Consider the following 25,340-nt stretch of genomic DNA (forward strand, 5'->3'; position numbering starts at 1 on the left):
TGTCCCTGTTTTTTGGATCTTCTTAGCCAGAAACAATGAGGCCAGGCAATCAGAGTCCACCCGTCTCCCAACTCTTATTCTAATTTGTTTGAGAGGCTCAGAAGGGGCTGAAGGGCATGGTTTGTGTTTTACCCTGTCAGACTCTTGTTTGATGAGGTTTGTGCTCCATTTGTTCGGATGGTTTTTATGGTTTCTTTGTTGTTCGTGGAATGACTTTGAAAGTCATAATTCTGTATCCTCAAGCTCCTCTGCTATTCCTGCTCAGTGTCTCAATGGGACTCCACCACGAGAAAGGGAAGGAAGAAGTTTCCAGCTAGTTAGTTAATCGATTTCTGAGCACGTTTACGGAAGCATGTGGAATCTTTCAAGAAAGAGGTTACGATCACAAAAGTTCAGATTTGAGGAGTATTCTCCAAGACAATTGAGAAGCAAGACCTTAGTCATGCCCAGGTGGGGAGCAGGTCTCCATCCACTCATTTCCTGATCCAGCCCCTCTCCCAGCCACATTTCTGGCCTCTTCCCTTTCTCTGTGGTCATCAGCCCAGTCCTCTCCACTGTCAATAGAAAAGCCCGAGAGCCCTCAGAGAGCCTGGAATGTGCTCCCACCCCTGTGATGTCATCCCACATCATCCATGTTCTGAAATCGGGGACTGGAGTTGGCCCCCAGGAATGTCACGGCCCTGGGCTTTGAGACACTCTTTTTATGGGCCTTTCACCCAGTCCAGACCTTGCCTGCTCTTCAGAGCTGCTTGAAGGATTTTGCCTCAGAACTATGGACATTTAAAAAATGTCTAACCTTGTGTCGGTATATATTTGTAGAAAGCTTCATAAGGTGCTTTTCCATATGTTATCTCATTTGGTCATTTCCACAACCCCATAAGGTAGATAAAACATAAATTTTTATTTCCACATTAAAGAAAATTGAAGCCCAGAGGAGACTTTTGATTCATCCCAGGTTTCACAACAAATAGTGTCAGGGAGAGAAATTGAACCAATCCTCTGACTTCACATTGAGGGTTCTTCCCATTACTTTGGCTCCCAGATCTTCTCAAAGAGTGTTAAGGTTCTTTCCGCCACCCCAACCCCAGGGGGTGAGTACACTTCCAGAATTTAGGGATGCTTTAAAAGCCATTGCTGAATTGAATTTTATTTCTCCTGATCACTACAGATAATGCTCACGCAACTTTTCTGAGAAGCAGGCGATGCTAATGTACCCCTATTTGTTATTGTTCGTTAGACCCTTCTTATGACTCAGTCAGAAGAGGAGCGTGGGGCAATAACATGAATTCTGGCCTCAACAAAAGTAAGTAAATGTCTTGTAATTCTTTGGAGGGAAGCATGTTTCTGAGGACGGGGTTGGAGAACAGGATCATAAGATATAGGAGAGCAGCAAACATTTGTTTCCCTGCTTTTTGAGGAGACATCAAAATTATTTGCCAATTTAGGGCCTTTCCATGATACCCAGTCCTTGAAAGATGGTATGAGATTTTCATTTAGATTTTTGAGTTTTGTTTTATTGCACTCCGTTTTAGAACATTGGAAGTTTGAAGGTTTTCTTGAGACAAGGTTCTATACCAATGAATGGTCACGGTCACTGGCTGTGGCTTCTGTTATTTAAATCAAGGTAATGACTCTCTATAACTTTGCTCCCCTAACTGTTGAGGCTAAGTCATACCAATTTCCCCACCCCTCCATCCCTGATGAGGAGATGCTGGGGGGTCTGGGACATCAATTTCTCCACCAAGTGGTGAGATGATGGCATGTCGAAGTCTACCCAATATCTCCCATTAAGGGAATAAGGGGCAAGAATGACTCACGAACTCTTGTACCAGAAATCAATCTTGCCATGCCTAGGAAGCAAAATATGAAGCACATGAGCAGGTGGTAAAGGGAATTCTTTCAAGAAAGAGGTCGGGGTTACAAATTAATGCCCAAACAATAACCAAGACCCCTTCCAATTATGTGTATTAATTATTTACTTACTCTGCACATGACATTTGGCAATATAAGATTCACAAAGATGAATCAGACATGCATTGGTCCCATAAGTGGGAGAGAGAAACCACGCACACACAGAACTCCTTTCATCTGGTTGGTATCAAGGAAGGCTTGTGGACCTAGTAGCACTTGAGTCAGCTCTGGAAGGAGAGGCAGGATTTGGACCTGTGGCAGAGTGGGCTGGGGAAGACATCAGCTTGGCATGTCTGACAGTCAGAGAGGACCTCAGGTTCCTGGAGTTTAGGATGTGTGATGCAGAAGAAGTCTGGAAAGGTAAGAAACAGAATCGTAAATGATGCTATGAAGATAGGCCTTAGTTCTTTAGGCAATGAGGAGTCACTAAGGTTTTGAACAGTGGCGTGCATGGTGGGTTGTGGGGAGAGAGAGGAGTAATGAGGACACCAGTCAGACTAAGTCACAAACCATGCAAGAAGCAACACAGATCTGCAACGCAGAAGTGATCATGGGAATGGAAAGGGTGTGTGAGAGATACCAAGGAGGAAACTCACAAGACAGGGACACCACGAAGCAGCTGATCTTTGCTCAGATGTCACTTTCTCAGTCAGGACTTCTCTAACTTTCCGATTTGAAAATGAAATCCGCAGCCTCAGTACCATCAGTGATGCTCTACTGTTGGTTTACTTTTTAAAAATTTGAAAATGAAAAGGTGACATTTGAGCAAACACAAAATTTTAAGAATTTTAAAATGTGTTTGTTGTTGTCTCTCCCATTGGATTGCAAGTTTTACCAGGAATGGCTTGTTCATTCCTGAATCTCCAGCGTGGAGAACAAGGCCAGCACATAGCAGATTCTAGGTAAATGTTTCTAAAACAAGATGAATAAATGAGTCAGTGGAGAGTGGGTGAAGGAATGAGTGAGAAAGCATATCTGTCAAGACGTCTCACTCCCTTCGGGGAGCCAGGTCCTACTCACTGCATTTCTTTCCCTCTTGCCACAGGTCCTCCCCTTGGAGGGGCACAAACGATCAGTAAGAATACAGAGCAACGGCCCCAGCCAGGTACCTGCCCGGGATATGTAATCTCTCCTTTGCTTCCTGCACAGTTGTTGATTCCACATGGTCAACTGATGGAGGCTTTAAACAATATACTACATATGTTCTCTCTTATTTCTCTCAAAGAGGGTCTATCTTTGACCCTAATAGGCCTGTGAATGAAGTAACAGGTACTGAAATCAAGTGGAGACTTGTTAAATATCAAAGGTGAAAGGAACTTGAAGATGAACTGTTCCAATGCTTTATTTTGTTAAATAAAGAAACTGAGGCCCGGCGAGGTGAAGTGACTCGCTAAAAACCATACAACTGGTTAATGAAAGAAATAGAGTTATAATCCCAGACCCCCAAATTCCTGTCCAAGCCTTTTATACTTCACCAAACCTTACTTTCAGAAATATCCCCACCCTGTGATGGGTCGGCTTAACAATTAAGGCAGAGGAACTTTTAAAGCCGTGGACTTGGAGACTCCGTATTGGAGAGGAACTTGGAGATTTCTGGGTCTATCATACCCTCACCTCTACCTTACTTGTGCTTATAGTAAACCAGGGCATTGACTCTCTAGCTGGGCCCAGTTCCACTATCTGACCCAAAGTCCGCCTCCTGGAATTTCCGCTCAAGCTTTGCCTTCTGGGGAAGCCTTCCTCCTGCTTTCTCCGAAATCCTTTGCGTATCTGAAGACAGCTGCTGTGCCCAAGCCCCAGCTCCTCTCTCTGTCTTCTTATGTGATGCAGCTGAGATAAAGTTCTGAACAAGTCATTTGCTTTGGGGCAGGCAAACATTATTCTGCATCTCCACAGAAGGCAGAGCAAGAGAAAATCAACTGACATTTCACCTGGAAGGTTAAGAAAAAATTTGCTGACTGTGGATCACAAGTCAGATGTAGAGAGTTTTAAAGACTGTCCAATAACAACAAAATTATGCATTAGGTATCACCTGCCAAAAATACTTTAGTTATCATATCAATGGTGTGGATGAGAAAGGATGGTCTCAATGGGCTTAAGGACTCTTAAAGTTAATTTATGCTTCTAAGTAGAAACCCAGAAATCATATTGGTATTTTTAAAATTGTAATTATAGTTGAAAAAGTAGCAAAATTGCACAAAATACGTGACAATTGTGCCAAGTCGAGACCCAGCTCTCTACCATGATTTCCTCAACTAACAAAAAAGGAGATAAACCTCTCACCTAAACCAATATTGCAAAGACTTTTTCATGGCTAAATGAACACATATGTTTTGAGTAAAGTGAGATTTTTAAGAATAGTCATTCTATAGCTAAAATACAAACTCTGGTTTGTGCTGACATTTCTAAGTTTCAAATCACAGAGTGTTTTCCTAGAAGAAAACTGAGGAATCCAGTAGCCCAACCTACTCATTTGACAGATGAGAAAACTGATTCCCAGAAATTGTCCAACAAGTTATTTGTTTATCACATAACTGCTGCTAAAACCCAGGCTGCTTGGTTTCTAGGCATGTGTTTTTCATGCTACATTTTAAAAAACAGATTAATAAGGTTGTTAGTATTAGGTAGAGCTATTAAAGACCAGTAACCATGAGACCTTCTTTAAGCTCATGGAGTCAGCTGTCCGTTGTATCATTGAATATTAGCCAGTTCCTTTCCAAATGTTTTCATTGTTTTGCCTTGGGTAATGACAACATAATCTGCACATTTTAGATGCCAAATAAGAAAAAGTAATCCTGTTCCTATTCTTTGTTGTTTCTGTCATTATTGAGATGAAGACCACAAATGTCATCAAGATCTTTGAGATCTGCAAATAAAAGCAGTAAAGTTTTCTGAAATCAGTCTTTCCCGTGATCTTGAAATAAAAGTATAAACCCTTATGGTTTTCTTATGGCGGTTGTCATATTTTTAATAACACTGAAGCAAATTTCCTTTTTTATTTCCTTAGATCCATATCAGATCCTGGGCCCGACCAGCAGTCGCCTAGCCAACCCTGGTGAGTTTACCTTGGCCTGCGAGCCTTTTTTTTGGCCAGAATGTTTCGTAGCTTTGTGAAGTCACAGAGACCTCTGTCCAGACGCCTGAGTGGGGAGTAACGTGCACCTCTTTCCTTGAAATGTTCAGTGTCTGTTTCTGGAGCATGTGAACAACAGGTCAGGGCTTGTGATGAGGTGTCAAGGTTCATCAGCTGAGGATACTTCTGGGAATAAACACTTTAGCACTGCATATGTGCACTTAGGTGTAGATAAGTAATGAGCAGCACAGGTAGGCATTTTAACTGGAGAAAATGGGCAAGAAAGAAAAAGAAGACAACTCCACTCAGCTCTCTGTTGTCTCCCGCGTGCAAGGCACAAATAAGTAAATATCCCAAAGTGCTTTATTTGTGATTTTAGAAAGTGTTGCCGAGTTACCTGGCCTTATAAAAGAGATGTGTCCTGGAAAAGTTGCAGATATAGTCAATTTGACCTTGTATTTTAAAGATTTAGTATCAAAAATAACTCTCAAGAGGATCCTTCTAAACCAAGTCCATCGAGATTGGGAGCTAGCAGGCTCTTGCAGTAGTGTGGTCCACTCACCTTCCCATCCCAGGGACTCTCCCTACCCATTCCTTCATGCCTGGGCATTCCTGCCAGAGGACAAAGAAGCCACCCAGCATATTCTGGGTATTTTTCTCTCTGCACAAGTTCTCTGTAGAACTTAGAGCTGCAAGCCAAGCTGTAGGACCTGCCAGGGGCCAAAAGCTAAAGCTCGTGAGGCAGCTTCTCCCAATGACTCCCACAGTCATGCCTTGCCCCTGACTCTTTACTGCTGACAGGGAATTCCCTGGGGGACCTGACCACTAATTAGAGATCAGACAGTGATTCAGGCCTTTCTAGATGAAGAGGTTCAAAAGCCTTACCAAAGGGGTTGAGGGAGGACGTCGCTCGCCTAAGATCACACAGCTAGTTCTGGGCAGAGTTTGCACCTCACTTCCCACATTCCATTTACCAGGCCTTGGGGCAAAGCATCTTAGGATCTAACCTCGCTTATTATACCCATCCCCAAGGCAAGCAGAAAGGCAAATCAACAGTGAGAAGAAGGGCTTGTCAGGTCCATCCCGATGTCAAAGGAAACAAAAGGTTTCTTTAAAAGGATGAGAAGCTCCCTGCATTTAGGGAACTGGGTTCTGCCTTCTCTGGACTGAGGTGTTCTGTTCTCTCCCGTTTGCCTCACGGCCTGCAGGAAGTGGGCAGATCCAGCTGTGGCAATTCCTCCTGGAGCTGCTCTCCGACAGTGCCAACGCCAGCTGTATCACCTGGGAGGGGACCAACGGGGAGTTCAAAATGACGGACCCCGATGAGGTGGCCAGGCGCTGGGGCGAGCGGAAAAGCAAGCCCAACATGAATTATGACAAGCTGAGCCGGGCCCTCCGATATTACTATGATAAAAACATTATGACCAAAGTGCACGGCAAAAGATATGCCTACAAATTTGACTTCCACGGCATTGCCCAGGCTCTGCAGCCACATCCAACCGAGTCGTCCATGTACAAGTACCCTTCTGACATCTCCTACATGCCTTCCTACCATGCCCACCAGCAGAAGGTGAACTTTGTCCCTCCCCATCCATCCTCCATGCCTGTCACTTCCTCCAGCTTCTTTGGAGCCGCATCACAATACTGGACCTCCCCCACGGGGGGAATCTACCCCAACCCCAACGTCCCCCGCCATCCTAACACCCATGTGCCTTCACACTTAGGCAGCTACTACTAGAAGCTTACTCATCGGTGGCCTTCTAGCTGAAGCCCATCCTGCACACTTACTGGATGCTTTGGACTCTACAGGACATATGTGGCCTTGAAGAGAAGACAAAACTGGATGTTCTTTCTTGTTGGATAGAACCTTTGTATTTGTTCCTTAAAAACATTTTTTTTAATGTTGGTAACTTTTGCTTCCTCTACCTGAACAAAGAGATGGATAATTCCATGGGCCAGTATGCCAGTTTGAATTCTCAGTCTCCTAGCATCTTGTGAGTTGCATATTAAAATTACTGGAATGGTTATGTCATGGTTCTGAGAAAGAAGCTGTACATTTTCTTTATGTTTTTATGACCAAAGCAGTTTCTTATCAATACACGGGTCTCATTAGGGGTTCAGTACGACACAGAATCATGAACTTAACCAGTCATGTTCTGGTTTGAGATTTAGTGAAAATAGAGGTGGGAAGCTTATAATCTAATTTTAGGAGGACCGAATTCAGTGGATGGCAACTGGAACATTGATTGTAAGGCCAGTGAAGTTTTCACCCAACTGGAATTTGATGGAAAGAAGGTGTGTGTGTTTAAGACGTCAAGGGCATTGCAGAATCCCCCTCAGTGGACAGTATGCACTCAACTGACCACTCTTTCTAGAAATAGTCAAGATACGAACGAAGAAATTTTAATGCAAATACATACATTCCTGAAAGATGGGAAATTAAATAGCTATTTTTTTTAAAATGATGACAGTGGGTCCCAGAACTTGGAAAAGTTGTAGGGATTTCTAAACTCAAACAGATTCGCAAGCGCTGTGCGCTTGTCAGACCATCCGACCAGGGTCAACCAATCAGAAGGCAACTTACTGTATAAATTATGCAGAGTTATTTTCCTATATCTCACAGTATTAAAAATAAATAATTAAAAATTAAGAATAAATAAACGAGTTGACCTCGGTCACAAAAGCAGTTTTACTATCGAATCAGTCGCTGTTATTTTTTTTAAATGTAATTTGTACATCTTTTATCAATCTGTACATTTGGGCTGTTTGTACGTTTTTATAGCTGGTTTTTAAAAAGCATAATATGACTATTGCTGAAAAGGAAACAGGGCTGTTTAAGTCACTGACTTACGAGAAAGCAAAGCACTGGTACAGTTATTTAACAGGCATACACAAGCAAGGAAAGGTAATCCATTTAGATCTTTAATGCTTTGGAAATGTGTGTAACAGTACTGCAATAATCACAGCTCTGGGAAAAACAACAAAACTTTCCCTTGTGCAGAGGAGGGATTTTCCTGCTCTATATATGCAACATATTTTTAGACATTAAAATATATATAATTTTGCAGGTTAATTGTTGACTTTTTTAACTATATGAAGTGTTAAGCTGACAACTGTCAATGAAGACCATGTTGTAAAATAATTTGACTAAATAAATGGTTCCTTCTCTCAGCGCTGAGGACAGTTTTCTTATTTACCGCCCCCGTTAGGTCAAAGGGTTTTTTTCTGGGGAACTTTCGTATTTACTTCCTGCACTATCAAGAATTTTTCAAATGTACATAGTGCAGTGCAGCAGAAGGTATAAAATCAATGTGGTTTTTCATTGTTGTTGATGATGTTTGTAGTATTTTTTCTTGTGTGTTATTTAAATCTTCCTCTAGCCTAAAAGGGTTTTATAAAATGGCAGCCAAGGCCATGGATAACCTGTATGTAAGGAACAGAGCAAAGCGAGCTGGACTATCCAGACTTGTCTGTGAGATTTAACTCTGCAGCCTCCCCGGGGCACTTCAGACCCAGGTGGCCACCTTCTGCTACTCCCGCAGAGAATGAGCGCCCTGCTTTCCTCAGGTCTCAGACCAGGATTTTATGGCTCATGCAGATTTTTAAGGTCATTTTTCTTCCCAAGGAAGAAACTTGCCTCCAGTTGCTTCACTGTTAGGTAGCTTGTTTTCATTTTCTCTATTTTACAATGAAAAGAGCGAGACCTGGGAAGTCCTTGATTTGCAAGGAATTCAACTCATAGCATTGGTAATCCTAGAACCTTCTTTGGGTAACACTGAGTACCTTCAAGACAACGTGTCTACCTAAATGAAATGGGATGTGTTTCAGAACAATGGTCTCCAATTTTTTTTTTTTAATCTTGCACCCTGCCATTTAAAAAGTTGTGTAAAGCACATATTCTCAACATATGCACATTGATTTATAAATCATATATACAAACTGTTACATTATTCTTCATATTAGAAAACAAATACAAAATAGAACATATTAAATGGTGTTATAAAAATAAATTGAAACTAAAATTCTACTGTTTTCTTCCTATTTTCTCTATACTGAATATCCTCTGCTTTTAACTCTCAAAACAAAGAAGTTAGTCTTTAGTGAAAAAAGTGTGTGTGCATGTACTGGGTTTCTAGCGCCTTCTAAGAAAGGAGAAAATTAAAACTTGGTATTAGTGGCCCAAGCATAGAAAGAGGAATGATGAAGGCCAGGTATGTTTAAGAACCATCTAGCTGAATTCTTTTGCAGATCTCCATCTCAGCCACGCAATTTTCCCATCAATTTTGAAATCTGCAAAGTATTCATTAGGGAAAATGGAGGCATATATTTCTGAGTGCTGTAAGAAGATGCTCAGCCCATTAGTTCATCCTTTTAAAGGTTTTCTTTATGTGTCCTACTCAAACACTGGCTCAGGCTCATCTACTCTACAGAGTCATAGAGCTTTAGCCAAATCTCTCCCCCTGAATATGTTCCACAGTGATTTGTCCTACGGCTCAGAAGTTGGCCCACTCGCTGACAGGACTGAAGCACCATTTTCTCCTCATAAGCATTTGTACAGAGGGAGGACTGGCATTTAGTCTCCTGCAATGCCCAGATTGAACATTTGCTAGCTGGCTCCAGGGCATGCAGCTGACTAGTCACAGAGGGCAAACAGAATCTTTGCCCTCCTGGCTGCTAGTCCAGTCTTTTCCCTACTGGATCATTCTGTGCCTGTGCCATGAGGTTTCTGCCATCTAACAAACAGTGCCAGCCAAGCAAAGCGGGCATGCAGGCTTGCAAGCTGTTCTCATGGAAGCTATTCCTCCCCACAGTTTGGGACACTGGCCAACAGTCCTTTAGCGGGAGGTCGTCTTAGTCCATTTTGTCTGCTATAACAAACTACCATAGACTGGGTGGCTCATAAAAATAGAACCTTATTTCTCACAGTTCTGGAGGCTGCGAAGTCCAAGATGAAGTTACCAGCAGATTCAGTGTCTGGTGAGGGCCCTTGCCTTGGTTTATAGAGGAAACCTTCTCACTGTGTGCTGACATGGTGGAAGGGGCAAGGGAGTACTCTGGGGTCTCTTTCATAAGGGAATTAATCCCACTCTTAAGGGCTCCACCACCATGCCCTCATCACCTCCAAATACCTTCACATTGGGGATTAGGTTTCAGCATATGAATTTGGGAGAAGGGACAGACACAGTCAGTCTATAGCAGAGGTCATCTTTTTTCAGTGTCAAAAAATGTTGTTGAGTCCCACACAAAGAAAGTTCTATTTATTTTATTTTATTTTATTTTATTATTTGTGGAGATAGGGTCTCTCTATGTTGCCCAGGCAGGTCTCAAACTCCTGGCTTCAAGCAATCCTTCCACCTCAACCTCCCAGTGTTGGGGTTACTGGCGTGAGCCACCACGCTGGGCCTATTTTCAGTATCTGTTATTTTAAAACATTTTTAATAGTCAACAGCCACTAGAAAATGTAATAACACTTAAAAAGATTGTTATTTTACTTAACCAATAATATCTGCATGCAAGTGAGTGATGAACATACACAATGGGAAGTGGATTAAGAGGTTCTCAGATAAAGTTTGCTAGTTTAGACCAAATGAGATCAGGAGGTTCTACAACACAAGGGAGGAAAGGAGCCTCTGTCCACCCCAAGCCAAGGCACTGCCAACCCAAGGCAATGCTTAGTGGAGAAGTAAAAAACAGAACAAAATGCATTACTTTCTGTGAGAGGTGGTTTCTGTGGACTTGGTTTCTTACCGTATTTCCTCCAATATCTGTTAATTAACAAGCATCACGTAAACCTGTTGCCTTACAAACTCTTGAAAAGGTGTCCTTTTGGGGAATGTGCTTGGGGAAAGCAACCCTTAAGCATGGCTCTCTGCTGCCCAGCCCTGCTCCCTCGCTCAGAAATTCCTCCACCATCAACAGTACCGCTGGGCTTGTGTCCAGAAGGCCCTCAGGAGGTCGAGGTAAGAGGATGCTTTGTATCAATGGGGGCAGGGATGGGAGAGGTAATAAGAACCGGGATGGGGGCCAGGGGACTGGCTGGGTTCTGGTGAGCATACAGAAGCTTTGCTCTTATCCGCGAAGGAATGCAGGTTTTGCAGAAAGCGCACTGGGCATTTCATCGCATAGAAAGCTACTGAAACTGACACTACATGCCTTCAGCTAGGGAGTCTGGCTAAGGGATTATGAAAGGCCAGCTGATTCCAAAACTACAAATCCCAGGCTCCCTCGGGGGATGGACACTTGTGAGAGGAAGTGGGTTAGCCAGTCAAACCTCAGGGTTTCAGCCAGTTGAGAAAGGATAGGGAGGGAAGCTTTAAAAGGAATGTGGGCCCACAAGCCTGGGGTCTGTCTCTCTCTCTCTCAGTCTGATGTGGCCTCCTGTCTAATTGTTTCAGTCTGTCCGAGCTGGTAAATCCCTAAGCACATAGTCAATTTACACTCAGCTTAAAAGCTCTAGAGGGAGACAGGAAAAATTTCCAGTGAGACCACTCACTCACCTACAACTGCTAGGTTAACCTTCTGCATTTTAGCTGAGTTAACTCATGTGTTTTCTTTAGTGGGAGGAAAGAGGCAATTTGAGTAGACAAATGAAAATGAATATAATGCCAGAAACTCTGGGTTAAATGCTGGCCCTTCCACCTCCTGGGTAACTTGTCTTCATCGATTAAGTAGGACCTGAGTTCTATCTCCTGCATGAGTTTCTATGAGACATTGGATGACAGTGTGGAAGACCCATTGCAGACTGCTGTACAGGAGGTTTATGGATAATCATCATTATCTGCTAGTATTGGCTAGTATTTTTCAAGAACATTCATTAAGTTCTGGGTAACTGGTGGGCACCCTGTTTGGGGAGTTCAGTGCAGTGTCATTTTTGTTTTGTGGTCAGAAAGACATTTTCCAAATGGGTGCAAAGGAGGAATAAGTTAGGTTTTCCAGAGAACCTTTGCGTTTTCCCCATCCACAGCCCTCCCAGTGCCCTACTTGGGATTTTGCCCTTTCTTGGCTCTATGTGTGCACCTAAAGCCAGCGGAGCATGTGGCCAAGCTGCAGGATGTTGCAAATAAATTGAGATTGTTATAAAGGAATGCTAAAAATGTGCTTTGACAGAAATGTTGGATGGGATTTTTCAATCGGCTAAGAAATAAAGGTTGGGAGCTGGGATTTTATTCCTTGCAAGCTTGGATTCAGACTCTTCGCAGACCTAAAGCCACCTGTTAGCTCCATGAGAAAAGGAACTGTCTGTCCTATTTGCCGCAGTGACAGCAGTACACCGTAACTGGTCAGTAAATATATGATAAGTGAGTACACGAAGAACAGGCCCAGAGTCCAGAAAACCTGGTTATGAAGCCCAGCATGCCCACTGCCTGTATTATAATTTACTGTTTTGAAGCTTGGTTTTTCCCATCTATAAAATGAGGATGATTATAATAACTATACAACGGTATCACCGGAGTTAAGTAAGATAATGTACATAAAAATGCTCTGTATGTTGAAAAGAACTAGAAAACTGCAAGATTTCCTAGGTATTATTGTCAAGGTCTTACTGTCTTCATTGAGGGGCAACTCCTCTTTACATTCAAAATTCTGTACAGGTCTCTGTTCCTCTCTGATCGAAGATAGAGTGAAACTTCACTATTCTATTCTATTCTGTATTGTGAATATACAGAATAGAATTGTGATTTTTTTTAACTGTAAAATCTTGAAACAGTCACAAACTTCCAGAAAAGTTAGAACAGTACGATGAACAGTTTTTAGTGAATCATTTAAGAGAAAGTTGCCAACCATGCTCCATTAACCCCAAACACTTAAGGGCATATTTCATTTAAACAACAACCTTTTCCTACATAGTCCGGTATAATCAAGAGAATCGAATAACTAATGCAGGCGGATTACTCCTATGTAATCCCGAGGCACCATGCACTGTTGCCTGATTGTCGCCACTGCTGTCTTTTGGAGCAAAAGGTTCCCATTCCGAATCGCTGATTGTGTATGCTGTCATCTACCATTAGTCTGGAACATTCCCTCGGTCTTTCAGGTCTGTGACAATTTTGAATATGACAGGTCAGGTATTCTGTAGAATGTTCCCCAATTTGGGATTGCTGGTATATCGTTGTGATTAGATTGAGCCGAGGCTTCTCTGAGAGGACCGTCGCAGGAGTCACACTGCCTTCTCCTGGCATTGCATTGGGTGGTACATCATTTCAATGTATCCCATTATCGACGAAGTTCACTCTTTGTTTAAGACGGTGTCTCCCAGGCTTCTCCTTTGAAAAGTTATTCCTTTACCCTTTGTAATCAATAAGTATTTTGTGGAGGTTTACTTTGAAAATATGTAAATGTCCCATTCGACATCAAATTTCAATGTATTCATTCATTTATTTGTATCTCTAAGACTCATGGCTTTCTCTTTCATTGAGTGGACATGACCTGTTCTTTAATGATTACATTGTCCCAATGGAAGGACATTCACGCTGGCTCCTGTCTCCTTTGACATGTTCCCATCAGTCTTTAAGTGCTTCCTTACTTTCTCCCACAACAACTTATTTTGGAGTTTGTGCCCCAGCCCTGAAATGAATCATCTCCCCGTGGATTCCTAGTTCTTTTTAGTGGAAAATGCTATTTAGAACCCAATACCTTGGGGATAGATGTGCCAATTGCTAATGGGGTGTCCCTGCTCCCAGGCCCACTCAGTGTACAGAGCCAGGCAATAGATGTAGATACATGCACACACATATATCATATATGTATGTATGTGTCTATATGCACTCACGTATATACATACATATATAGTCATGCCTTGCTTAATAATGGGGATACATTCTGGAAAATGTGTCCTTAGGTGATTTTAAGGTTGTGAATATCATAGAGTGTACTTCACACACCTAGATGGAACAGCCTATTACACACCTGGGATATGTGGTAGAACCTATTGCTCTGAGGTTACAAACCTGCACAGCATGTTACTCTACTGAATACTGTAGGCAACTGTAACACAACAGGAAGTATTTGTGTATCTAAAGCTGGAAAAGGTACAGTAAAAATATGAGGATAAAAGATAAAAAATGGTCCACTTGTATAGGGCACTTACCATGAATGGAACTTGCAGGATGGCAAATTGATCTGGGTGAGTCAGTGAGTGAGTGGTGAGTGAATGTAAAGGCCTAGGACATAACTGTACACCACTGCAGACTCTGTAAACATTGTACACTTAGGCTACACTAAATCCACAAAACCTCTTTCTTTCTTCAATAATAAATTAACCTTAGCTTACCGTAATTCTTTATAAAGTTCTAAATTTTTTAACTCTTTTACTCTTTTGTAATAACATTTAACTGAAAACACAAACCCATTTTACAGTATAAAAATATTTTCTTCATATCCTTATTCTATACACTCTTTTTATATAAAAAATATTTCATTTTACTCCTTGAAATTTTTGTTAGAAATGAAGAACTCATATTTAGCCTAGAACATGCCTGAGGCTGTTTTACAGTTAACTTTTTAAACATATAAGTAGGCATTATCTACTTATATCTAAAATCTATCATTCTAAAATAATGATACATAAACAGTAACATAGTTGTTTACTATCATTATCAAGAATTACGTACTCTCCACCTGCTAGACTTTCATAGACCGGCGGGGAAGTAGGTTTGTTCACATCAGCGTCACCACAGACATGAATATTGCATTGCACTTCCACAGGGCATAAGTGCCAATGTCACTGGGTGACAGGAATTCTTCACCTCCATTATAGTCTTGTGGCATCACCATTGTATATGGGGTCTTTCATGGACCTAAACATCATTATGCAGTGCATGACTGTATATGCTTATATGTTTATATCGATATTTATTTTTGTTATCTATATGACTATGCATATACATTTATTTCTGTATTTTTTTCTACTATCTATCTACATTGAAACCCTGAGTTCACTCAGAAGCATTCATTTCTAATCCAACACTGGATGTTGTATCCCCTTTTGTGTCCGTAGTTCCCTTATCTGATAGTGAAAATAATGGTTTCCATTAGGCATCCTATAAGCACTTCCGAGTCAATCTTTCTGCATGCACCCAGTCTTCCATCTCTTCTGCACCCCTCACCTCCATGCAATGTGTTCATCTCCCTGCATTGGCCCTAAACTCCCATCTGGGCCACCCCACTGCATGGGTACCCTCCTCACCCCACCCCAGGCAGTGCCTCTCTGTGGATATTGTTTTCACCCTGTTCAAGCTCTGATGCCCCAACCCAGGCAACCCCTCCACAGGCAAACCCTCCTCCACCAGCTATAGCCCTGACACCCAGGACAGGCTGCACACCCTGCGCCCCATGCTCTCTTTACTCCACTAGGGCACTAACACTTCCCATCAGGATGTGCCACACGGATGCCCTTCTCATCCTTTTCAGGCTCTGATATCACTACCCCCTGACTCTTGCCTTGCTCTGCTGCACCTATGGCTACTGGAGTCAAGACCTCAGTGGGGCGGGGGGGGGGGGGGGGGGGGAGAAGGAAAAGGGAAGGAAAGGGGAAGGAAGAAGGGGAGGTGTGTGCTTACACACTTACAACAGCACATATCTCATTGGGTGTGTGTATGTGTTGACCATACATGGCAAAAAGGGACCACAAGATCCATTAAATTGTGGTTTTCCTGCTACCATATTTACACACACACATATACACACACACACACACCCTTGTGCCTTTTGAGATGCAGAATCTGGTGAGCAGTTAAAGGAGAAAAAGAGATGTAGGAGTAGTTAACCAGAGAGGCTAACAAGATAGGAAGCAATGAGGGACAGACAAGCGGAGAAAATGAAATGTTAAAACCTTGTTTTAGATGTGCGGGGAGAAATTGGAAGGGGAAGAGGAACAGAGTGTGACTGGTAAGGATGAAAAAGCAATGTTCTGGGTTATAACGTTAATGTTTTTGGTAGAGGCTGGGGTGAAGAATGCATGGTTTTTTAATTATTTTTGGTTGTTGGGTTCTGTGAAGAGAGAGTAATATGAGACCTTGGGATCTATTTGTGCCCAAAGTCTGTGTCCTCCATTAGACAATAAGGGAATGAAGGGCAGAAACTTTGTCTAACTCCTTCTTTATAAGCCAGTGTCTGGCTTCTAGAAAGATCCAATATGTGTCTATTTGTCAAACTGCACCCGCTGGGCAAAAAGTGTCTGAACCCAATACAGCTGCCCAGCAATTCTGAGGGAAGCGTGAGCTGTCTGTTCTCCTCAGTTATTGTTAATTCCAGAAATACACAGAGAAAATAAAAATTACGGAAGATGCAGTTAAAGTATGGAGCTAGACCACTGTTAAAACTTGCCAGTAGAGGGGCGGAGCAAGATGGCCGAATAGGAGCAGCTCCAGTCTTCAACTCCCAGCGCCAGCGACACAGAAGACCGGTGATTTCAGCATTTTCAACTGAGGTACTGGGTTCATCTCACTGGGGAGTGCCGGACGATCGGTACTGGTCAGCTGCTGCAGCCCGACCAGCGAGAGCTGAAGCAGGGCGAGGCATTGCCTCACCTGGGAAGCGCAAGGGGGAAGGGAATCCCTTTTCCTAGCCAGGGGAACTGAGACACACAACACCTGGAGAATCGGGTAACTCCCACCCCAATACTGTGCTTTGAGCAAATAGGCACACCAGGAGATCATATCCCACACCTGGCCGGGAGGGTCCCACACCGACGGAGCCTCCCTCATTGCTAGCACAGCAGTCTGTGATCTACCGGCAAGGCAGCAGCGAGGCTGAGGGAGGGGCGCCCGCCATTGCTGAGGCTTAAGTAGGTAAACAAAGCTGCTGGGAAGCTCGAACTGAGTGGAGCTCACAGCAGCTCAAGGAAACCTGCCTGTCTCTGTAGACTCCACCTCTGGGGGCAGGGCACAGTAAACAATAACAAAGCAGCAGACACCTCTGCAGACGCAAACGACTCTGTCTGACAGCTTTGAAGAGAGCAGTGGATCTCCCAACACGGAGGTTGAGATCTGAGAAGGGACAGACTCCCTGCTCAAGCGGGTCCCTGACCCCTGAGTAGCCTAACTGGGAGACATCCCCCACTAGGGGCAGTCTGACACCCCACACCTCACAGGGTGGAGTACACCCCTGAGAGGAAGCTTCCAAAGCAAGAATCAGACAGGTACACTCGCTGTTCAGAAATATTCTATCTTCTGCAACCTCTGCTGCTGATACCCAGGCAAACAGGGTCTGGAGTGGACCTCAAGCAATCTCCAACAGACCTACAGCTGAGGGTCCTGACTGTTAGAAGGAAAACTATCAAACAGGAAGGACACCTACACCAAAACCCCATCAGTACATCACCATCATCAAAGACCAGAGGCAGATAAAACCACAAAGATGGGGAAAAAGCAGGGCAGAAAAGCTGGAAATTCAAAAAATAAGAGCGCATCTCCCCCGGCAAAGGAGCGCAGCTCATCGCCAGCAACGGATCAAAGCTGGACGGAGAATGACTTTGACGAGATGAGAGAAGAAGGCTTCAGTCCATCAAATTTCTCAGAGCTAAAGGAGGAATTACGTACCCAGCGCAAAGAAACTCAAAATCTTGAAAAAAAAGTGGAAGAATTGATGGCTAGAGTAATTAATGCAGAGAAGGTCATAAATGAAATGAAAGAGATGAAAACCATGACACGAGAAATACGTGACAAATGCACAAGCTTCAGTAACCGACTCGATCAACTGGAAGAAAGAGTATCAGCGATTGAGGATCAAATGAATGAAATGAAGCGAGAAGAGAAACCAAAAGAAAAAAGAAGAAAAAGAAATGAACAAAGCCTGCAAGAAGTATGGGATTATGTAAAAAGACCAAATCTACGTCTGATTGGGGTGCCTGAAAGTGAGGGGGAAAATGGAACCAAGTTGGAAAACACTCTTCAGGATATCATCCAGGAGAACTTCCCAACCTAGTAGGGCAGGCCAACATTCAAATCCAGGAAATACAGAGAACGCCACAAAGATACTCCTCGAGAAGAGCAACTCCAAGACACATAATTGCCAGATTCACCAAAGTTGAAATGAAGGAAAAAATCTTAAGGGCAGCCAGAGAGAAAGGTCGGGTTACCCACAAAGGGAAGCCCATCAGACTCACAGCAGATCTCTCGGCAGAAACTCTCCAAGCCAGAAGAGAGTGGGGGCCAATATTCAACATTCTTAAAGAAAAGAATTTTAAACCCAGAATTTCATATCCAGCCAAACTAAGTTTCATAAGTGAAGGAGAAATAAAATCCTTTACAGATAAGCAAATGCTTAGAGATTTTGTCACCACTAGGCCTGCCTTACAAGAGACCCTGAAGGAAGCACTCAACATGGAAAGGAACAACCGGTACCAGCCATCTCAAAAACATGCCAAAATGTAAAGACCATCGAGGCTAGGAAGAAACTGCATCAACTAATGAGCAAAATAACCAGTTAATATCATAATGGCAGGATCAAGTTCACACATAACAATCTTAACCTTAAATGTAAATGGACTAAATGCTCCAATTAAGAGACACAGACTGGCAAACTGGATAAAGAGTCAAGACCCATCAGTCTGCTGTATTCAGGAGACCCATCTCACACGCAGAGACATACATAGGCTCAAAATAAAGGGATGGAGGAAGATTTACCAAGCAAATGGAGAACGAAAAAAAGCGGGGGTTGCAATACTAGTCTCTGATAAAACAGACTTTAAACCATCAAAGATCAAAAGAGACAAAGAAGGCCATTACATAATGGTAAAGGGATCAATTCAACAGGAAGAGCTAACTATCCTAAATATATATGCACCCAATACAGGAGCACCCAGATTCATAAAGCAAGTCCTTAGAGACTTACAAAGAGACTTAGACTCCCATACAATAATAATGGGAGACTTCAACACTCCACTGTCAACATTAGACAGATCAACGAGACAGAAAGTGAACAAGGATATCCAGGAATTGAACTCATCTCTGCAGCAAGCAGACCTAATAGACATCTATAGAACTCTCCACCCCAAATCAACAGAATATACATTCTTTTCAGCACCACATCGTACTTACTCCAAAATTGACCACGTAATTGGAAGTAAAGCACTCCTCAGCAAATGTACAAGAACAGAAATTATAACAAACTGTCTCTCAGACCACAGTGCAATCAAACTAGAACTCAGGACTAAGAAACTCAATCAAAACCGCTCAACTACATGGAAACTGAACAACCTGCTCCTGAATGACTACTGGGTACATCATGAAATGAAGGCAGAAATAAAGATGTTCTTTGAAACCAATGAGAACAAAGATACAACATACCAGAATCGCTGGGACACATTTAAAGCAGTGTGTAGAGGGAAATTTATAGCACTAAATGCCCACAAGAGAAAGCAGGAAAGATCTAAAATTGACACTCTAACATCGCAATTAAAAGAACTAGAGAAGCAAGAGCAAACACATTCGAAAGCTAGCAGAAGGCAAGAAATAACTAAGATCAGAGCAGAACTGAAGGAGATAGAGACACAAAAAACCCTCCAAAAAATCAATGAATCCAGGAGTTGGTTTTTTGAAAAGATCAACAAAATTGACAGACCACTAGCAAGACTAATAAAGAAGAAAAGAGAGAAGAATCAAATCGACGCAATTAAAAATGAAAAAGGGGATATCACCACCGACCCCACAGAAATACAAACTACCATCAGAGAATACTATAAACACCTCTACGCAAATAAACTGGAAAATCTAGAAGAAATGGATAATTTCCTGGACACTTACACTCTTCCAAGACTAAACCAGGAAGAAGTTGAATCCCTGAATAGACCAATAGCAGGCTCTGAAATTGAGGCAACAATTAATAGCCTACCAACCAAAAAAAGTCCAGGACCAGATGGATTCACAGCTGAATTCTACCAGAGGTACAAGGAGGAGTTGGTACCATTCCTTCTGAAACTATTTCAATCAATAGAAAAAGAGGGAATCCTCCCGAACTCTTTATGAGGCCAACATCATCCTGATACCAAAGCCTGGCAGAGATACAACAAAAAAAGAGAATTTTAGACCAATATCCCTGATGAACATCGATGCAAAAATCCTCAATAAAATACTGGCAAACCGGATTCAGCAACACATCAAAAAGCTTATCCACCATGATCAAGTGGGCTTCATCCCTGGGATGCAAGGCTGGTTCAACATTCGCAAATCAATAAACATAATCCAGCATATAAACAGAACCAAAGACAAGAACCACATGATTATTTCAATAGATGCAGAAAAGGCTTTTGACAAAATTCAACAGCCCTTCATGCTAAAAACGCTCAATAAATTCGGTATTGATGGAACGTACCTCAAAATAATAAGAGCAATTTATGACAAACCCACAGCCAATATCATACTGAATGGGCAAAAACTGGAAAAATTCCCTTTGAAAACTGGCACAAGACAGGGATGCCCTCTCTCACCACTCCTATTCAACATAGTGTTGGAAGTTCTGGCTAGGGCAATCAGGCAAGGTTTGAGAAAGAAATCAAGGGTATTCAGTTAGGAAAAGAAGAAGTCAAATTGTCCCTGTTTGCAGATGACATGATTGTATATTTAGAAAACCCCATTGTCTCGGCCCAAAATCTCCTTAAGCTGATAAGCAACTTCAGCAAAGTCTCAGGATACAAAATTAATGTGCAAAAATCACAAGCATTCTTATACACCAGTAACAGACAAACAGAGAGCCAAATCAGGAATGAACTTCCATTCACAATTGCTTCAAAGAGAATAAAATACCTAGGAATCCAACTTACAAGGGATGTAAAGGACCTCTTCAAGGAGAACTACAAACCACTGCTCAGTGAAATAAAAGAGGACACAAACAAATGGAAGAACATACCATGCTCATGGATAGGAAGAATCAATATCGTGAAAATGGCCATACTGCCCAAGGTAATTTATAGATTCAATGCCATCCCCATCAAGCTACCAATGAGTTTCTTCACAGAATTGGAAAAAACTGCTTTAAAGTTCATATGGAACCAAAAAAGAGCCCGCATCTCCAAGACAATCCTAAGTCAAAAGAACAAAGCTGGAGGCATCACGCTACCTGACTTCAAACTATACTACAAGGCTACAGTAACCAAAACAGCATGGTACTGGTACCAAAACAGAGATATAGACCAATGGAACAGAACAGAGTCCTCAGAAATAATACCACACATCTACAGCCATCTGATCTTTGACAAACCTGAGAGAAACAAGAAATGGGGAAAGGATTCCCTATTTAATAAATGGTGCTGGGAAAATTGGCTAGCCATAAGTAGAAAGCTGAAACTGGATCCTTTCCTTACTCCTTATACGAAAATTAATTCAAGATGGATTAGAGACTTAAATGTTAGACCTAATACCATAAAAATCCTAGAGGAAAACCTAGGTAGTACCATTCAGGACATAGGCATGGGCAAAGACTTCATGTCTAAAACACCAAAAGCAACGGCAGCAAAAGCCAAAATTGACAAATGTGATCTCATTAAACTAAAGAGCTTCTGCACAGCAAAAGAAACTACCATCAGAGTGAACAGGCAACCTACAGAATGGGAGAAAATTTTTGCAATCTACTCATCTGACAAAGGGCTAATATCCAGAACCTACAAAGAACTCCAACAAATTTACAAGAAAAAAACAAACAACCCCATCAAAAAGTGGGCAAAGGATATGAATAGACATTTCTCAAAAGAAGACATTCATACAGCCAACAAACACATGAAAAAATGCTCATCATCACTGGCCATCAGAGAAATGCAAATCAAAACCACAATGAGATACCATCTCACACCAGTTAGAATGGCGATCATTCAAAAGTCAGGAAACAACAGGTGCTGGAGAGGATGTGGAGAAATAGGAACACTTTTACACTGTTGGTGGGATTGTAAACTAGTTCAACCATTATGGAAAACAGTATGGCGATTCCTCAAGGATCTAGAACTAGATGTACCATATGACCCAGCCATCCCATTACTGGGGATATACCCAAAGGATTATAAATTATGCTGCTATAAAGACACATGCACACGTATGTTTATTGCAGCACTATTCACAATAGCAAAGACTTGGAATCAACCCAAATGTCCATCAGTGACAGATTGGATTAAGAAAATGTGGCACATATACACCACGGAATACTATGCAGCCATAAAAAAGGATGAGTTTGTGTCCTTTGTAGGGACATGGATGCAGCTGGAATCCATCATTCTTAGCAAACTATCACAAGAACAGAAAACCAAACACCACATGTTCTCACTCATAGGTGGGAACTGAACAATGAGATCACTTGGACTCAGGAAGGGGAACATCACACACCGGGGCCTATCATGGGGAGGGGGGAGGGGGGAGGGATTGCATTGGGAGTTATACCTGATGTAAATGACGAGTTGATGGGTGCAGCACACCAACAAGGCACAAGTATACATATGTAACAAACCTGCACGTTATGCACATGTACCCTACAACTTACAGTATAATAATAATAAATAAATTTAAAAAAAAAAAAAAACCAAAAACTTGCCAGTAATTTTTACCAAGCTAGCTTTTGGTGAGAATTGGTTTCCCCAGAAGATGCAGTATTTCTTTCTCCACTGATGATTATATTGTCCAGAGCCCCTGGCTTTCAGAAATGTTTAATGAAGCATTGCATATATTCAAGCAATACTTTCCAGACACCTCAGCTTTTCTTGACAGCGTTACCTTCCTTCGCTCTTTCTTTGTCTCTTTTAGGAACATCAAATCATTCAGTGATTTTCTGCATAATTCAAAGTTTTGTCATTCAGAAAAAAAGTCATAACATAACAGATAACCATTAGGAAACCAATTTGGGTCAGACATCCACTCGAGAAGTTTAAAATGTGGAGAATGCAAACTCTACCCATTGTGACTTAGTCTGTAGGGAAGAAATATGAACTTGCCACTAATTTCTGAATAGCAAAATTAATTCAATTATAGCTAGATCTGCCTTCATAAGGATATTTCTGATGCTTCTCAGCCTGTTCCTTTTATACTGAATATTTACAAACTTCAGTGATCATCAGAATCCAAGACACAAAACTCAGATGAATCCGATTTATCAAGTGGCTTCAACCCAGCAACCAAATCATAGGGTTTCCATTTGTGCTCAAAGCCAACACTCCAAGGTTTTGGGTAGATGAGAATGAAGAGGGAGAACAGGAGAAAAGAAGCTATTTCCTGCCAGGCGCGGTGACTCACGCCTGGAATCCCAGCACTTTGGGAGGCTGAGGCGGGTGGATCACCTAAGGTCAGGAGTTCAAGACCAGCCTGGCCAACATGGTGAAACCCCGTCTCTACTAAAAATACAAAAATCAGCTGAGCGTGGTGGTGCACGCCTGTAATCCCAGCTATTCAGGAGGCAAAGGCAGGAGGATTGCTTGAACCTGGGAGGTGGAGGTTGTAGTGAGCTGAGATGGCATCATTGCATGCCAGCCTGGGGGACAGAACGAGACTTGGACTCAAAGTAAAATAAAAAATAAAGGTGTTTCCATCCCCACAAAGAGCTACGTCACCAAAGATACAGGCATCCCCTACGATGTCCTGCTCATTTAGGAAACCCATATCCCTAGAAGATCAAAGCCCATTACCTCTGGGGAAGTCTGATTAATTCCGGGAGGGATATTATGGGCGTTTGTGGAGTTTCAAAAAAACTCAAAAGAGCCATAAATATCATATTTACATACAACATTCACCTAGGTTAAATTTCTTTGCAAGAAGTATCTAATTCTCAAGAGATCAGCTATTCAGCTTGTTGGGAGCTAATTACAAATGGTCCCTTAGCTTTGCTCAGTCAACTGGCCAAAGGCAATGGAGAGGAAACTGGAGTTAAGACAACTGCAGTCGGTCCCTGGAGGGGGCCTATTCCACTGCCAGCACTCTGGCTAATCAGACCAGATGAACAAGTATTCTTTATGCATGAGGGCCTGCTGGTTTTCCTGGGCGAGAATATGACAGAAAGTCGGGGGGCTGATGCTGGGTGTCCAGGAAATCAGCTTAATGATATTAATGAAAAAATAAAGTTTAATGAGACACATAGCATCTCTAGGTGAAAACCGTCTCTCACTAAATCCTCAACCATTCTGATCTCTGAGAAAATGCGAAGATTGGCCTAACCATGGAATTTCCTGGTCTTGGTAGATTTACAACTGAAGCTTCAGCAGATGACCCGAGTCATAACTGCTGGCTGCACAGCAAATTCAATTATCCCAAATTCCAAAACACCACCCCTCTTCCTGCCCCTCACCCTTTCCTTATCATAATCTTTCCCGGGCCATCAACCCCCAATGGGTTGTCTGAGCCCAGTTTAAATCCTCTGCAAGCTCTGAGCTAAGAATCGACGCTGAAGACGTCTCATCAGAGGAAGAAAGCCACATTCTTGATGGAAAGCAATGACATAATTTCAGACCCAGCCTGGCCTAACCAGCACAAAGAGTAAGTAAATCAGTCCTGTCCCCTTTTTCCAGTCATCTCCAAGGACAAAGAAAACAGCATTAGGATACACAAAGTAATTTTTCTAACAGCATGGAGGCCCTTACTGTTAATGAAGGGAAACTTTTGAAACAGTTTCATCTGCTGAAGTTTTAATCACCATCACGCACACCACATACCTGTCATTGGTCTCCCCACTCTCAACCTGGCCACATATAGTCAGAGAAAATCCCTTCATTATTTACAGAGGCTTCATAGAAGATGGCTTCTTTGAACTGTCAGGCATTCATGCAGGCTTCCTGGAACACTGGGAATTTACTGTCGAACAGCCATGGCAGTGAGGGAGACAGGAACCTCAGGAGAACAGGAACTCTTGGAGCGACAGCCTCCTGGCGCTGGAACAAAAAAGCTACCAGTGTCCAAAATGGCGGGTGTTCCTGCATTCCCATGACTGAGATCCCTTCTCACAGCTTGCCACTGGTCGTTCGTCTCACTACCATCTTGCCTCAATCTCTCCGTATTTCCCAGTTAATATGTTTGGGCAGGAAGATCTGGTTTGCCTAGATGATTACTGTCAGTGAGGCACCCTGACGGGCCAGCCTAAGGCCACCCCTACGGCCAAAGTCAGGACAGCACTGAGTGTGAGGCCACCCAGGACAGCATCTCCCCAGAGGGACCCCCCTGTCCAGGACTTACTAGTATCCATGCTTCACCCAGAAATCTTATATTATGTCATGGAAAGTCAGCAAATGTCATCTGAGAGAAGGACACTACATCGCCACTGGACCTAGGCTGAAATGTGGCCTTTAGGAACTAACACTGAGGCCTATCCATTTTCATTTAACCCTTGGAACAGCCCAATGAGGCGGGCGTTGCCCGTCCCTGTTCATAGTTGAGGGTTCTGAGGTTCTGAAACG

At 42.5% G+C, this 25,340-nt stretch overlaps 1 protein-coding gene across 3 annotated transcripts in view; it reads left to right on the top strand.

Annotated features, from left to right (window-relative positions):
* Positions 1-9,011, top strand: part of FLI1 (Fli-1 proto-oncogene, ETS transcription factor) — a 126,259-nt gene extending 117,248 nt beyond the window's left edge. For all 3 annotated transcript variants that reach the window (XM_025357663.1, XM_025357661.1, XM_025357662.1), the window contains 4 exons: positions 1,238-1,303; positions 2,957-3,016; positions 4,919-4,966; positions 6,193-9,011. In XM_025357663.1, coding sequence (XP_025213448.1) covers positions 1,238-1,303; positions 2,957-3,016; positions 4,919-4,966; positions 6,193-6,722 — 704 coding nt within the window. In that variant the 3' untranslated portion in view covers positions 6,723-9,011. The remainder of the gene's footprint in view (positions 1-1,237; positions 1,304-2,956; positions 3,017-4,918; positions 4,967-6,192) is intronic.
* Positions 9,012-25,340: the final 16,329 nt, after the last annotated feature.

Source organism: Theropithecus gelada, chromosome 14, assembly GCF_003255815.1.
Source record: "Theropithecus gelada isolate Dixy chromosome 14, Tgel_1.0, whole genome shotgun sequence".
Classification (NCBI taxonomy): domain Eukaryota; kingdom Metazoa; phylum Chordata; class Mammalia; order Primates; family Cercopithecidae; genus Theropithecus; species Theropithecus gelada.